Source organism: Vidua macroura, chromosome 8, assembly GCF_024509145.1.
Source record: "Vidua macroura isolate BioBank_ID:100142 chromosome 8, ASM2450914v1, whole genome shotgun sequence".
NCBI lineage: Eukaryota > Metazoa > Chordata > Aves > Passeriformes > Viduidae > Vidua > Vidua macroura.
Genome location: NC_071578.1, coordinates 34241695 through 34258690, shown reverse-complemented (window position 1 = coordinate 34258690; position 16996 = coordinate 34241695). Strand labels below are relative to the sequence as shown.

Below are 16996 nucleotides of genomic sequence, written 5' to 3'. Positions count from 1 at the left end.
CTCTCATCACCCTCGCTGCCCACACCCGTGACTGACAACCACAAGGATCCCAAAAACAGTTTATTGGCAGGAGAAGGATTTGGGGGCTGCTGGCTCATGAGGCTTTTCCATAAAACTTAACCATGGGAAGAGTGCCAACAGCCAAACTGCCCAGGTGTTCAGGAGAGTTTTAAGAGGTTAAAGGTTTCGGTGTCCCCTGGCATTAATTTTGACCTCATGAAATGAATACAGTAAACAGAATACTGTTTGGGACCAGCTCAGTGGTTTTCAGTTATCCAGGGCAAACCTGACAAACGCCCCAAGGCATTTAGGTTATGCAAAGGAACTTTTTGAAGGTGCAGAATAGTTGCGGGGGGGGGAAAGGCAGCAACAAAAGGAAGGGAAAACGTTTCACATCAGTAATTGCCCGTGCAGTGACAGCAGAGCTCCAGCTGGGGCTGTGTTCTGAGGGCAAGCACACAGGTGGGTGCTCTGGTTGCCAGTAGGTGTGAACTGGACAGGTACCACAGCAGCATCTGGTCATTTCCCAAAAACGAGCTCCTGGAGCAGCTGCAGCGCACTGTGCCATGGAGAGCTGGACAAACTGCCCCTCTCCTGGGCGACGGCGGCAGGAGCAAATGCCCACATTAAGCTATCTCTGGTTAAACTCCACAGAACACACCCTGCCTTTAGAATTTATAAATCTGTGCGGCCTTTTAGACAGATTCTGGCACAGCATTTTAAACTTTTGCCCTTAACCTCCCTCGCTTTTGTCCCTACACTCTTTTGAAGCAGACACACTAGATCAGCTCCTGGCATTTGTAGTTTGCCGCCTCACAGGCACTGTTTGTCTGCTGCCACCGTGCCACCCAAGCTGTCACCTCTCAGAAGGTGACACCTGCAGACAGTGCTTTTATCTCAAGCACACTGCCCTCCTGGGTGTGGATATTCTCAGTTCAGTCAGAGAGAAAAAGAGAAAGATTTCTGCCTGGGAAAAAGTCCGGCAGGAATGTAAACAATCTATTATCTTGCTTTCCGTTCACATTGTTTACAGATATGTTCCACCACACTGACCTAAGTCTGGTGTACCAATCAGGTGAAATGTTTTCACTTTAAGACCAATGGAATTCATGTTCATGATGTTCTCTACAAAAGAGAGAAGTGCTTTTGAATAAAGTCTCATTTGCCTTCTGAAATCCTACGAGTCATTTTGCCCATCCCTGGCTCAACAGCGTCACCTGGGATGGTTTTTAGAGCTGTGCCTAGACAGCAGGCGCTCTTTTCAGCAGAAAAAAGGATCCAACAGGTCTGTTAGTAACCCAATACGAGTCTCACAAAGTAGGTCTTCTTCCCACGTGCTTGCCAAGACAGAAAGCATCTGCTCAAGAGAACCCCAGAGGAGCTGTGCTTTCCCACTGTAAAAACCTCTGCAAACTCCAGTGACCCCAGCCTTCCAGAAAATCACCTTAAAACCCACATTTATGCATTCTAAATAGCATCCTGCTCTCAAGGGGGTGAGAGGAAATATTTTTTGTTCCTCCAGCCCTGAAAAGAGTCTCTTTCGATTCATCACTGCTAATCTTCACACACACCTTCACTTAACGCCAGGAAACAAAGAGCTTGGTGTGTTTATTATGGCTAAAAGCACAGGTAGAAGGGAATATCTTGCTATGAATACCTGGGTAGAGAGGAAAAGCCACACCAGGGAGGGAGAGGAGCCATTTGAGTGAGGGGAGAGTGGTGGCACAAGAGCAAATGGGTGCAGGTTGGCCCTGAACCCATTTCCATTTTTCTTTGGTCTATCATACAGCCCAGGTAGAAATTGGTTTTCCCACTATTCAGATGAATTTTTAAAATATCAGAGCAGCTTGGCTTCTCCTCACAGGTGGCAGGATTGATGCTGAGACTGTGCCAAAGTGACTGCTGTCTCAGAGAAGGGAGTTGCCTTTCCCAGGAGAGGCCAAGAATCACCTGCCTGAGCTAAAACTCTCACAGCTCCTTTAAAGGACGGCTTGCAAGGGGGCTGGAGAGACAAAAATCCACATTCACGGCTTTGCAGTGCTCCAAGATCCTGTGGGGGGCTGGCATTGGTTATATATTTATGAGAGAAAAACTGTCACGGAGACCAATCCAGCAGGACCAATCAATTCATGTTCTGATGCAAAAGTCGAGTCTGAAAGCAGTCAAATTTGAAATAAAGGAGGGCTTTTTCCTCTTTCCACAAAGAAATGGAAGGGGGAATTATAACTACTCTCTGGATGGAACAAACCCCTGTTTCCTCCTCGGCCTTGCTTCAGCCAAATCCCACTTTCAGCTGGGGGTGCCTGTCTGTGAAGGATGGTTCTTTTCCAGAGGGTGGGAAGGGTGTCACTCAAAATGCCTTGGGGGCAGCCTGAGGTGGCCCCAAGAAGCCAAGGCCAGCCAGAGCTGTCCCTCTTTTTGTCTGGGAGCAATGTTTCAATGTTCCTGGGCTTCCTGGGAGGGTCCTGGAAGGTCCTAAGTCATCCCAGGATGTCCTGGAGGGGTGTGGGGAGGGGGTACCATGGGGGTCCCAGGGGTTTCAGAGGTCCTGAGAGGTCCAAGGGGTGGGTTCCTGGAATTTCCTGGGAGGTCCAAGAGAGGGTCCCATGGGGACCTTCCAGGATCCACCCTGAGGAACCCCCATGGAACCCACCCAGAGACCACCCCAGGACCGTCTGGGAGTGCGCAGGGAGGGGGGCCATGCCCTGAAGGGGGTGACTTTGGGATGGAAGGAGGTGACTTTGAGATGGAGAGAGGGTATTGTTGTTGGTTGTTGTTGTTGATAATAATAATAATAATAATAATAATAATAATAATAATAATAATAAACCAGCGACTGATGCCTTGAGAGGCTGCCTAGAACAGAGGCCAGACAGTGTTAAAGGAATAAAGTAGAGGTTTATTAAAAGTCCTCAAAGGATACACCTTGGGCAATACAGGAGCCTGGCCGTGGCCGCTCCCAAGATGGATGGCGTGTCACAAGTTTTCAGACTCTTTTAAGTTTTGGTCCATTTCCATATTGGAGTTAATTGTCCAATTCCAGCTCCGGGTGATGCAGTCCCATCCTCTCAGTTTGCTCTCCTTAATTTGCTGTTGTTTGCACTTTTTGGGCTGAAGCTGCAGCGGTGTCCTTGGTTCTGGGTTTGGAAAAGGCTTGTTTTGTCTGACTGAACGGTGAGAACTTTGCATGAAGTTCAGAATTAAATACTAATTCAGTACAGAATCTGGAAAATATGAAAGCTAAAACTTAAGGCATCATGACTTCTCCCCTCCTGCCTGGATTCCCACGCTCGCCTCCCCACTGTGTGCTCCTTCCCCCTCGGGAATCACCCTGGGATGGGCTCCAAGAGGTGCCAAGTGTCCGCATCCACCCAGGGAGCAGTCACTGCCAGGTGCAGTTGTAACCTTCCCGACCTGTTGTAGCTCCTGTGCAGGTGCCGATACAACTCCGCTACAACTCCGCTACAACTCCGATACAACTCCTCGGCTCCCTGGGGTTGCACTCCCAGCTTCCTGCCCGCAGGGTCCCCAGCCATGTCCCCATCCCCCTCCAGATCCTTCTGGGACCCTCAATCCCCACAGTGACACCGCCGGACACTTCCAGGACCACTCCTCTTTGCGACCCCCACCCAGTCTCGGGCCACGCCCGCACCCCCAACGATCGGGGGGGCCCGGCGGACACGACCCCAATACCTGCACCCTGCCAGGGCGGGGACCTCCACACAGACCCCCGCTTGCCCCTCGCTCTAAGATCACCTTCTCGTCCTCCATGTGTCACCAGAGCCGGGGGGACACAGGCTGGGGACTCGGGGGTGGTGGCACTGGGTTGGGGACACGGGGGAGGGGACAGGAAGCCAAAGCATCTCTGCCTGCTGGCGCTGGCCCGGTGTGCTGCTTCCTGCCCCCACCACAGCCCGACAGCGACTGGGGACACTCGGCCCGGGGAGGGGACCGAGGGGCTGGGGGCGATGGGGTGTTTTTTCCCTCTGGTCTGGTTTCCTCTCCAGAGGAAGGCAAACCATCATACGGGGCTGCTGCCCACGGGGGAAAGGACAGGGAGCTACTGCGAGTGGGGAAAAAAAAAAACCCATAGCCCCCTAAAATGGAAAAAAAAAAAAAAAGATCAGAATGTTCGTCTTGATCTCTGAGAGATGAGAGTCAATAAGTTGCCGCTGAAAGAGGCCTAAAACGTCGGGAATTGATCCATGGGATGGATCTATTGATACATTTCCAGATGTATTTGAAAATGGACACATGGTTTTGCAGAGCTCACAGCCCGGCTTTCCCGGCCCTGTGCATGGAGTGGCATCACCTCAGAGAGAAGCCCTGGGGCCTCACTTCTCCTACCCCCTAATTAAGAGCCGTATATTAAGTTAATTAATCGCTGTTTGGTTGTCCTTGAGCTGCCTCTGCACAGGCCAGCAGGGGCTCAGAGGCTGCGGGTGCCGAAGGGGGATAACAGCTCCTAAAATTGGGAATATCTGAGGATTGCTCCCAGACAAAAGCTGCCAGGACCAGCGACTGTGGCTGGCCTTGGACTCCTGGGGGGTCCCACGGGTCCCCCCGACACGGGGGACACGTGGGGGGAGCACAGGGGACATGGACAGGGACACTGTGGACCATTAGTCTCAAGTTCCGCCCCTCCGGCTGAATCTCGGATCATCCCAGCACCAAAACACCCCTTAAAATGCCACGTTTCTCCATCCCTCTTCCCAATGTTTGCCTCAAAATTACATTTCCACAAGTTATTTTTAGGTTTTATTCGGTTTTTTAGGTCGATTTCTCTCCTACATCGCCCGCCTTGGAGAGACTTTCACAGGCTGTGGCTCTGCCCATCCCAGGGGAACTGCCGGATCCACAGGAATTGGGATTTTTCCTGCATCAACGCTGGTTTTGGGGCGCAATGGAGGTTCAGATCTCGGCAGATTCTTTGTGGCAGATCCACTGCAGCCTCGTGTCGCAGTTCTGAGGGCTGATCTCATTCCCCTTGAGCGTTCCACAGGCTCCGGGTTGCTTCCCGAAGTCCAGTTGGAACCTGCGGGTGGCAGGAAGGAGCTCGTGTCACCCCGGGGATCCCCGGGGAACAATGGGGTGCCCTCCCGACCCCCAGCGCTCCCCCCGGTGCTCACCGGTCCTGGTCGAGGTCGGAGCCGTTCTCCCACGTCCAGCCCGTCCCAGCCGCAGGCACCGAGAGGCCAATCCAGAAGTGCCGTGTGGGTTTCTGCAGGGTTTCATTCAGGAATTCCTGGCCGGGGAAAGGAGAAGTGATGACGCTGTTTCGGTCACCCCAAAACTGGCTCTGTCCTCATCCCAGAACTGAGCCCCACCCGTGCCCCCCGCACTCTGCCACAGCTTGGACAGCTTGGGGGGCTTGGACACAGCGGGGAGGCTGAACCCAGGATTTTGGGAAGCCCCTCACCCTTCCATGGGTGCCTCCAGCCCCCCTGGCAGCACCAGCTCCCCGGGTGCAGCCGCATCCCACATCCCCAGCGCCATCATTTCCTTCACCAGCTCATCCTGATCCCAGGGCACCAGCAGCGCGGAGCCCCGGTCCCTGCAGTCCTCCCGGCTCTTGTTCCAAGGGTTCATCCCGTCGGAAATCCAGTAGCACTTGGCCCCAATCAGCATCCAGCCCACGGTGCACAGCCGGCATCCCTCGCTCTCTGCGGGCACACGGGGCTGAGGCAGCGCTGTGGGACCGGAGGGAATCTCCGGCCTCCCTTTATTGGGGGGAGGCTCTAAGGAGCCCCCTGGGGGATGCATTACCTCGGGGCGGGCACAGGATCCTCCGCATCTCCCTGAGGATTCCATCCCAGTCCGAATGGGCGATTCCCAGCGAGGCGTTCCCGTAACCTGCCGTCCCCTTGGGCTGCCACTGCTGTGCCACCCACCAGGAGACTGCGAGAGGGGGATGCCCAGCCCGGTCAGGCAAATCGGGGGTGGGGTGGGAAGGGGTGCCCGGAGCCCTCTGCCACCCTGCAAACTCACGGCAGAGCACGAGGGACAGCGCCAGGGCGGCCGTCAGGGCCTTGAGGAGACGGCGGGAACAGCGGGGGGATGCTGCAGGGACCCTCTGGGATCCTTGAAAGCCATATCCTGCTACTGGGAAAGGAATATGGAAAAAAGAGTGGGCTAGGGAGCACCCGTCGCCTTCCTGAACCCCCAGAGCCCAAGGCAGAAAGTCCTGGGGCAAAGCAACTCAGTGAGACACCCCCCCCCCCCCCTGCACAGGAGCACGAGGAGTTGGGTGACCCCAAAAACCCCCTCTGCTCCATCTTTTGGGGTCACGGCTCGGGGGGGTGGGACAGCAGACAACCACAGCATCAAGAAAAAACCCCCAGACCTGCCTCCCTCAAGCCGTGCCTCAGTTTCCCCACCCTGGGCAGCTCTTGGCGACTCCTGGGTGGCTTCAGCCTGCACCCGCCTCCCTCCAGTTCCTCTCCCCCAACGATGGAGGGGGCCCGGCGGACACGACCCCAATACCTGCACCCTGCTGGGGTGGGGACCTCCCCGCAGACCCCCGCTTGCCCCCACGCTCTAAGATCACGTAGCCGTTCTCGTCCTCCATGTGTCACCAGAGCCGGGGGGGCACAGGCTGGGGACTCGGGGGTGGTGGCACTGGGTTAGGGACACGGGGGAGGGGACAGGAAGCCAAAGCACCTCTACCCGCTGGCGCTGGCACGGTGTGGTGCGAGCAGGCGGCGGGGCTGGAGCTTCCTGCCCCCGCCACAGCCCGACAGCGACTGGGGACACTCGGCCCGGGGAGGGGACCGAGGGGCTGGGGGCACTGGGGGTTTTTCTCCAGACGAAGGCAAACCGTCATACGGGGCTGCTGCCCACGGGGGAAAAGGACAGGGAGATGCAGCACGATCTACTGCGAGAGGAACACCCCTCCTTATCCCCGGAAAATTGTGGGGATAAAAGACCAAGATGCTGGTCCTGATCTCTGAGATCAGACGTAGCCCCCACGCCCCTGGGCCACTGCGGAAGTCGCTGCCGGGTCGGACTCAGTCCATCCCTCGGCACTGCCTGCGCCGCGCCCGCCGCATCCAGCGGCTGCAGCTCCTCTGGCGACACGGGGCAGCGGCCACTGCCGGTGCCGTACCTTTATGACATTTTACAACATTCTCTGTGTTTTATTCCCTTCACACCTCCCAGCCTTCCCCGTGCCGCTCTTTCAGCGCCACGACGGTCCCTCGGTGCGGCCCTTTCAGTGACACGGCGCAGCGGAGACCCTCCCCAGGCGCGGCTCTTCTACAGCACCTTATCCTGTTCTATTACATTTCGTTCCCAGCTGGTCCGTTCCTCACTCAGGGCCATGCTCCCCCAGCTCCCTGGTGCCTCCTCGCTGCCCTGCGGAGGTCGGAGCCGGAGATCAGACACGCAACCGGCCCAAGCCCCGTCTTCCCAACGGGATTCGCCCCCGCCCAGAGCTTCTCCCGCTCCTTCCTGGCACTAAACAGAGCTTCCCCTCACCCTCTAACGTGAAGCAGTCCCAGGTGTGACCACTGAGGAGAGGGAAGTGCCCCCAGTCCCTCCCCAGTACCCCCAGAAAAGGAGTTTATGAGAAAAAAAGGGGATTAAACTAAAGGAAACAGTCCCTTTTCCATAAATGTCTGGGTTTGAATTGTGGAGAATCTCCCTTCACCTACGATTTGAAGGGTCTCAGTTGAAGGAAAACACACCTTCTTCATGATTTTCAGTGTTTCAGTTGACTGGGAATCACTGTTATCCGTGATTTTCATGTTTAAATGGAAGGAGAATACCTTTATGGTGCTGTTCTATGGGTTTGAATTGAGGCAAAGAGCCCCATTTTCATAATCTCAAGGTTAATATTGAGGGCAAACATCGCTGTCCCTGGCCTTAAAGGGCTTCCCCCTCTCTTTATGTGCCATTGTAAGATCCCACTGCAATATGCAGATCACTTCCAGAACGACACATGAAGTGCCTCCCTTTTCCACCCCCCCATTCTTTTTAGCAAAAAGCCTTCCCAGGACCCTGAGCTGGGTCACCACTTCTTACTTTGGTGTCTTTAGAAAACAATTAAACTCAGCAATCAGAAAGTTCATGCATTTAAAAAAAATACTGTATGGTTAGTGGGCCAAGGGATTTAGAGATGGATTCCCTGAGCAGTCTCCCGTTTCTTTCTGGGGGTACACAAGCCTTGCCTAGGATCTTTGTAAGAGCAGCTGAATGACAGAAGGACAGTTATTTACTTATAAAAGTAGATTCAATAGTAACAAAGGTATCAAAAAAAACCAGGATGGAATGGGCTAGCACTGATATCCTTCCCTTTCCAGTTAAAAAAACAGGTCTTCCTTTTTCTTCTTCAGTATTCTGCATCCAGAGAAGAGACAACCATATACGTACATATATATAGGGGGTGTGCATGAATATATCAATTATTGGTCTGCAGTATCTTTATATCCAATTCATTCTAGATTTGCCTCGCCTCTGGGGTACACAGGTGTACTCATATCCTGCAGGAAACAAATTTCAGCACCAGTGCTGAAGCAAAAACCAAAATGTCTCAGAGTCAGCACGAAGACATTTTTGTCCAATAAATCATACCCAACAAAGTGCAAGTTTTGCTCTGTAAATCACTCAACCATATACTATAGAGCTACTCTTTTGCTGAGCTGTGTAAATAGCAGGCTGTAGGGAATTAGTAGAAAAGAGTCTCTTAACTACCTGCATTGTAACTTAAATGTTAGAGCTGCAAAGCAAAATGCTCCCCGTTCCCTCCAGCCTGGCCCTTTAAGTAACTTGAGCCTCCAGGCTGCAAATCCCAGTCTCCAGCTAAAAGGATGGAAAAGCTGTTTCTCCCTTTCCCCTTCTGGGTCTTTTCTTTTGAAAGGAACTGCCTTTTCTCCCGTGATGGGAAGAGAGAGCTCACCAAAAGACCGAGCAGCTTTCTGAGCATCCCCCTCCCGCGTCAGGACAAACGGGCAATTCCTCCACCCCTCAATGCTTCTGGAGGCTCTTTTTCTTCCCGCTTTCCTCCCCTCCCGCCGGCCTTCGGCAAACCTCAGCTGATTTCCAAACGCTCCGCGGCTGCTGGGGGTTGGTACAAAGGTTTAATTATTTGCCTTTCCTTGGGTAAGGCGGGGACAGGGAGCAGGTCGGGCCCCATCGCCTGACACTGCTGATCTTGCCCACTTTTGTTGTGCGGTCCCTCTCTCCCACCCCCCTCCCTTCCCTGCCTCCCGCCCGGCTCCCGGAGCCCACCATGGATCCGCAGGCGGTCTGGGGATGCTTTTGCCTGCTTTGCTTTTCCCTCCTGAGAGCAGCAAAAGGTAAGAGGGACTTTGGGCTGGTTTAACTCCAGGGACTCGACAGAGTCTGGATGTCCGGAGAGGTGAGAGCTTCATCCCAGCACTTACATTCCGGGAACAGCGACTGACAAACTGCCAAGGCATTTGGGGAGGGCTGGCTTATAACCAGGAGGGGCGAGAGGACAACACCTGAGCTCCAATCGAGATGTAAGGAAGTGATCTGCACCAGTGCACGCAGAGAAGGGGTTCACTGACAAAGCGTTGGGAGGGGCTGAGGGTATAGAAGGCAGAGCATCCATTTTGTAAAAGGGCACGGGGCAGATAGTCCCAGAGACCCCAGCGCTGTAATTTTTCCTTATTCATCACTTGTTGTATTTTTTTGTTAAGGTTTAATAAACCTGTAAAATTTTAAAAGTGAGGGTCGTTTCTCACATCTTCCAAGGACAATCCAAAAGTCTCACCTTCAGGCCGGTTTGTGATGATTTCCAAGAGCCCAGGGTGATTTGGATTTCCCAACTGAGTTTGTTGTATAATGTTATAAATAACAAATGCAGTTATTTGCTTTCGTTTTTATGTATTAACTTTTGTTTTGCAAGCTATTACTGATCACAAAAATCCTGATATAGTAAAATTTGTAATTACTGCATTTGATATAGTATAACCTGTCAGTTTATGTATGCACCATATAGCTTATTTATAAATAGTAGTGTAATATTATTTTAGACCGTAGCATAGTAGAGACTGTGAAGTGTTCAAATAATTTTATCATGTAACTGAAATGAACAGGGCTAATGCCTTTATTAATGTTCAGCTCTTTATTAAAAAGATCAGCTGGGCAGGGGGCTTGACGCAGAGCTCGCCCCCGCGGCTGTAGCTTTCCCAGGCAGCCGGAAGGAAGGCGGCGTGCAGAGTCGGTCACTGGAGTCCCGAGCAGCAGCTGTCCTTTCTCCTTTCCTTGTGGCACACCGGTGGCCCGAGGATGAGGAGGCGTGGTGTGCAGAGTCTGTTGCTGAAGTCCAGAACAACAGCTGTCCCCGCTCCTTCCATGGTGGCAGCACCAGGGCTCTCTGTCTCTATCTCCCTGCTTCTCAGAGCCTAATATAGTCTGTTCTTTCTTAGGTGATGGAGACGGTTAAAAGCCAGTCAGGGGATGTGTTTCCCTCTTCCTCAGCTAGGGCATTTATCTAGACTCCTCTATTGTGTTCAGTTTTTGATTTATATTCATTTTTATCTCCTAAAAATACTCCCATGATCCTAAGGGGTTTTTATTTGCATGTTAGTCCCAGAATGGCAGCTGGAGGGGTGGGAGGCCAGGTAGTTTAGAGAAAACAAACAGAGCAATTAGCTAATTAGCATTTCAATATCGGTACTTAGCTAGAGTTAGCAGTTTTCTTTTAGTGTTGCCATGGGAACTAGGAAAGCCCTGCCCGCGTCTCTGGGGAACACCTGGAAACTGTTCATAACATAACTAACTCAGAAAATGGTGTAAAATAATTGAGTGATTCCCCACATTCAGGGACTATCTTATCTGGAAGACAAGATAATGGAAACAGAAACCAGGGCATCCAAAAAAAAAAGAATTTATTGACCCTGGCTATCAGAGCGTGAAAATACAACAAGATCGAACCACAAGAAAAAAAAATAGTTTAATCTACAAGACAGTATGAAGACAAGTCAAAGATTAAAAGCAAGCAAAAGAACATGTAAACTCAAGCGAATGTTTGAATATGTACAAACTCATGAATATGCATATAGACCTATGAAGTTACAGTACAATAAGAACATATTAACCATGTAAAAGAAGTTAACCATGTAAAATAGCCAAGCACCTCAGCACAGGATTTTATCCCTTAATAGACTTCTATAAAAATTTTAAATACCGAGCCTGTTTCTCACATATAATGAGGGCAATCCAGTCACTGCAGGCAGCATGGGTGGCAGGATGTTTTGCAGAGACTTTTCCTCTGAACCCCCAGCCCAGCGCTGGCGCTGGGGATGAACAGGTACTGAGGTGACCCTGAGAGGAAGTGTGTTCTGGCTTGTAAGATAAGCATATATTCTATTTGCCATCTGTTGGAGGTGGGGCGGGTATCTTCTGTTGGGCAGTTTTCTTATCTCTGCCAAGAGCAATGTCTCCCCCCCCGGGGAGATATCTGCTGTTAATGGGCCATTGAATGGCTCACTGCATGACTGAGAAAGTTACATCATCCCATTGTGAGATGCTCCACCCAGAGGGAGGAGCCAAGCATCCCTACCTGCATAAAATCAGCATTTCTTGAGACAGCAGCTCAGCCTCTTCACTGGATTCCCAGAGGAAGACCAGGCCCATCTACTCTAGCACCAGACCTTCAGAGAAAACTACACCCTTCTACGGGATCATTGCTTCCACAGGATTTCATCTGCCACTCCAGGACCAGGAGGAGCAGCCAACATTTAACTGGACTATCACCAACACCCTGACTCCTCAGGGTGTCAGGTTTCTGACTCTATCAGTAGTTTTGTTTGTACTAATTACTTTTTTATTTAGTTTTTTTCCTAGTAAAGAACTGTTATTCCCATTCCCATATCCTTGCCTGAGAGCCTTTTTATTTTGAAATTGTGGTAATTTGGAGGGAAGGGGTTTACCTTTTCCATTTCACGGGAGGCCCTTGCCTTCCTTCACACACTCCTGTCTTTTCAAACGAAGACAGATTTTGGCCCCCAATGTGGGGCTCGAGGGCATTGAGACAAAAAAAGGATTAACAGTTCTAAAGTAATCTATTTTTTTTTTTTTTTGTGCTGATATAGAAACATCTTCAAGTGTCACCATGTGGTCTAGTTTACCCTGGATTGGGTGGCATGTGGTCGTGGCTGTATTTCTCCCATTTGTAGGCCCTTATCTAGACATGGGTCCTATAACTAAGGCTGCTGTGGCTGTTATCCAGTTTGGCTTATGGGTTAATAAGGTGAGGATTTCATGGATCTTTAACTTCCTCTGGAAGGCAGGTACATGGATTCAGAGCTATCACACACTAACTGTATGGTTTTGGGGTTACTTTAATAATGGTACCTACTGTGAGGAAATGACACCGGGGGAAATTTTCTACCAACCTTTTAACCATCCTTTTAGGTCTGCTCCACCAGTTTTTGAAGGGTTAAGATCCACTCTAAATGCTAATGACATCATACAAGGGCTGGTGTTGCTGATAGGCCTGTTCTATTTAGCACTCAGAGACCAGGAAAGATTAACCTGGATAACTACCCTGACACCTACATCAGAGACTAGGGATACTGCTGCAGAGCCTGACACTGCCCCAGAGACTAGAGATGCTGCTGCTCCAGAGCCTGACCCTGCCCCGCAGCCCGCCTCAGAAATGAACCACCCAGATTGGGTAAGGGTTCTGGTTAAGGAGATACGTGAGATGCTGAAGGAGTGCATTTCCCCAGCTGGTGAGAAACCCTCCCTTTGCCTTGAAGAGGGACAGTCTAATAGTACAGCTGTGGAACCCACAGATGTTACAGCTGTCCAGGTTCCAGCTGAACCACAAAGGCAGTCCCAACCAGTAGCAGTTGCCCCAGTAGAAACAAGGAGGTCTAAGATGAAAGCAGAGCACCCAGACAGGGATAGGAATGGAGGAACCTCACAACCCACAGGGGAGCCAGAGGTTGCGATCATCACCGAGTCCCTGGCGTACGGAAGTCTCCATAATCTGCACAAAGACATTGTGCGACGAGGGCGTGAGGCTTGTACTACCTGGTTACTCCAGGTCTAGGACTTTATGGGTACAGGCATCCAGCTGGATGGTGGTGAGGCAAGGAACTTGGGACCCTTGACCCAGGACTCAGGTATGAATCAGATTTTTGTAAGGGAGCCAGGGTCCCTTTCTCTCTGGGAGCGGCTTTTAATGAGTGTCAGAGAAAGGTTTGTCCACAGGGAGAGAATGCAGGAGCACCATCATGGAATGCGCTGGAAGATCCTTGAGGAACGGATCTAACAGCTGAGGGAAGTGGCAGTATTGGAGGTACTCTTTGGGAGGGATGGACAGCATGATAATGACCCCGACAAGGTCAGGTGCACAGGGCAAATGCTGTGGAGTCCCGCAAATCTTGGGCCATCTCAGTACACCACTTTCATCGCAACAATCGATGCTGACACTAACCGAGAGACGGTGGGTTCTGTTGCCAACAAACTTAGAAATTACAAGAATATGATTAATGGCCCAATGATGGCTCATATCTCAGCTGTGATTAAGGAGTTCAAAGAGGAGATGAGGAAGGTTAATGCAGCACCGGTGCGAGTCACAGGCCCTAAAGTCAGAGCCTAACATTCCCCAGCTAGAGAGAGAGGGTACATCCCAAGGGCTAATCTGTGGTTCTTCCTGCGTGACCATGGGAAAGACATGGGAAGGTGGGATGGGAAACCCACTTCTGTCCTGGCAGCACGGGTGTGTCAACTCAAGGAGGGAAACTCTAACTGGGGGAGTTCCACCAAGGTGAAGGTAGCCTCAGCCTCCCATGACCAAGCTGTCGGGTACAATCTGTCGGACCCCCTTGAAGGAACCTCTAGTATGTATGCCCAGGAAAGGAATAATAACCAGGGTTAGAGGGGTCCCGCCTCTAGCCAGGGAGAGGCATGGGAAAACCGGATCTTCTGGATGGTGTGGATCCGATGTCCTGGCACATCAGAGCCACAAAAACATGATGCTTTAGTTGATACTGGTGCACAGTGTACTCTGATACCATCGGGACATGTGGGGGCAGAGCCTGTTTCCATTGCTGGTGTGACAGGGGGATAGCAGCAATTGACCCTGGTGGAAGCCAAGGTGAGCCTAACTGGGAAGGAATGGAAAAAACATCCTGTAGTGACTGGCCCAAACGCTCCGTGTATTCCAGGCATAGACTTCCTCCGGAACGGCTATTACAAAGACCCAAAGGGACTCAGGTGGGCTTTTGGAACAGCTGCTGTAGAGGCGGAGGACATTAAGCAATTAAACACCTTGCCTGGACTGTCAGAAAACCTGTCTCCAGTAGGACTCCTAAGGGTGGAAGAGCAACGTGTGCCAATTGCAACCTTGACAGTGCACCGCCGGCAGTATCGGACGGGTCGGGATGCTGTGATCCCCATCCACAGAATGATTCGTGAGCTGGAGAGCCAAGGGGTGGTCAGCAAAACCCACTCACCCTTCAACAGCCCCATCTGGCCTGTGCGCAAATCTGACAGAGAATGGAGATTGACTGTGGACTATCGTGGCTTAAATGAAGTGACTCCATCGCTGAGCGTTGCTGTGCCGGACATGCTGGAACTCCAGTATGAGCTGGAGTCCAAGGCAGCAAAGTGGTATGCTACTATTGATATTGCTAACACGTTTTTCTCCATTCCTCTGGCAGCAGAATGCAGGCCTCAGTTTGCTTTCACCTGGAGGGCTGTGCAGTACACCTGGAACCGATTGCCCCAGGGGTGGAAACACGGTCCCACCATCTGCCATGGACTGATCCAGGCTGCACTGGAAAAGGGTGAGGATCCAGAACACCTAAAATATATTGATGATATCATTGTGTGGGGGAGCACAGCGGCAGAAGTGTTTGAGAGAGGTGAGAGGATCATCCAGATACTTCTAGAAGCTGGCTTTGCCATCAAGAAGAGCAAAGTCAAGGGACCTGCCCGAGAGATCCAGTTCCTGCGAGTGAAATGGCAAGATGGACGACACCAGATTCCCACTGAAGTCATCAACAAGACCACAGCAATGTCTCCACCAACCAGCAAAAAGGAAACACAAGCTTTCCTAGGTGCCATAGGTTTTTGGAGAATGCACATTCCCGAGTACAGCCAGATTGTGAGCCCTCTGTACCTGGTTACCCACAAGAAGAACGATTTCCACTGGGGCTCTGAGCAGCAACAAGCCTTCCCCCAGATCAAGCAGGAGATTGCTCATGCTGTAGCCCTTGGCCCAGTCAGGACGGGACCAGAAGTCAAGAACATGCTCTACTCTGCAGCCGGGAACAATGGTTTGTCCTGGAGCCTTTGGCAGAAGGTGCCTGGTGAGACTGGAGGCCGACCACTGGGATTCTGGAGCCGAAGTTACAGAGGGTCCGAAGCCAACTACACCCCAACAGAGAAGGAAATCTTGGCTGCCTACGAAAGAGTTCAAGCCACCTCGGAGGTGATTGGCACGGAAGCACAACTCCTCCTGGCACCCCGACTCCCGGTGCTGGGGTGGATGTTCAAAGGAAAGGTTCCTACTACCCACCATGCCACTGACGCCACATGGAGCAAATAGATTGCCCTCATCACCCAGCGTGCCTGTATTGAAAACCTGAATCGCCCTGGGATTTTAGAGATAATTGTGAACTGGCCGGAAGGTGAAAACTTTGGTCTCACTGACGACAAGGAGCAGGTACAAGTGACAAGGGCTGAAGAAGCTCCACCCTATAACCAACTACCAGCAGAGGAAACACGCTATGCTCTTTTCACTGACGGTTCCTGTCACATTGTAGAGATGAACCGGAAGTGGAAAGCAGCCGTATGGAGCCCCATACGACAAGTTGCACAAGCTACCGAAGGAGAAGGTGGATCGAGCCAACTCGTTGAACTCAGGCCATTCAGCTGGCCCTGGACATTGCTGAAAGGGAGAAGTGGCCAAAGTTCTACTTTTATACCGATTTGTGCATGGTAGCCAATGCTCTGTGAGGCTAGCTGAGAAGGTAGAGAAAGGCCAACTGGCAACGTAGAGGAAAACCAATCTGGGCTGCTGATATATGGAAAGACATTGCCTCTCGGGTGGAGAAACTAACGGTGAAAGTCCGTTCATGTAGGTGCCCATGTCCCCAAAAGTCAGGCTAATGAGGAGCACTGAAACAACGAGCAGGAAGATCACGCAGCAAGAATAGAGGTGTCAAAGATAGACTTAGATTGGCACCATAAGGAGGAGTTGTTCCTGGCTTGATGGGCTCATCATGCCTCAGGTCATCAGGGCAGAGATGCCACCTACAAGTGGGCACGAGACCGAGGGGTGGATTTAACCATGGACAGCATTTCTCAGGTTGCCCATGACTGTGAGATGTGTGCTGCCATCAAACAGGCCAAGTGGGTGAAGCCCTTGTGCTATGGTGGACGGTGGTCCAAGTACAGGTACGGGGAGGCCTGGCAGATTGACTACATCACACTGCCCCAGACACGCCAAAGCAAGCGCTACGTGCTCACCATGGTGGAAGCCACCATTGGATGGCTGGAGACCTACCCTGTGCCTCATGCCACTGCCCGGAAAAGCAAGTCCTGTGGAGACATGGCACACCTGAGAGAATTGAGTCTGACAATGGCACCCATTTCAAGAACGGCCTTATCAACACCTGGGCCAGAGAACATGGCATCGAATGGATATATCATATTCCCTATCATGCTCCAGCTGCCGGCAAAGTTGAATGGTGCAACGGACTCCTTAAGGCACTTGGTGGGGGAACATTTAGAAACTGGGAAATGAACCTGGCAAAAGCAATCTGGATGGTCAACACCCAAGGGTCCATCAATCCAGCTGGTCCTGTCCAGTCAGAACCCTTGCATACAGTAGATGGAGATAAAATCCCTGTGGTACACATGAAAGGTATTTTAGGAAAAACTGTTTGGATTAATCCCACCTCAGGCAAAGACAAACCCATCCGTGGGATTGTTTTTGCTCAAGGACTGGTTACACTTGATGGGTAATGCAGAAAGATGGGGAAACCCGTTGTGTACCACAGGGAAACCT

The 16996-nt window shown here is 51.5% G+C and overlaps 1 protein-coding gene across 1 annotated transcript; it reads right to left on the bottom strand.

The window, feature by feature from the left end:
- Nucleotides 1-4846: 4846 nt before the first annotated feature.
- LOC128810414 (killer cell lectin-like receptor subfamily B member 1C) lies at nt 4847-5830 on the bottom strand. The gene is made up of 4 exons (XM_053983218.1): nt 5767-5830; nt 5509-5663; nt 5130-5245; nt 4847-5035 (listed from the first exon to the last, which is right to left on the bottom strand). Exons 1-4 carry the CDS (start codon nt 5792-5794, stop codon nt 4912-4914), a joined length of 423 nt encoding a protein of 140 aa, XP_053839193.1. The 5' UTR covers nt 5795-5830; the 3' UTR covers nt 4847-4911.
- Nucleotides 5831-16996: the final 11166 nt, after the last annotated feature.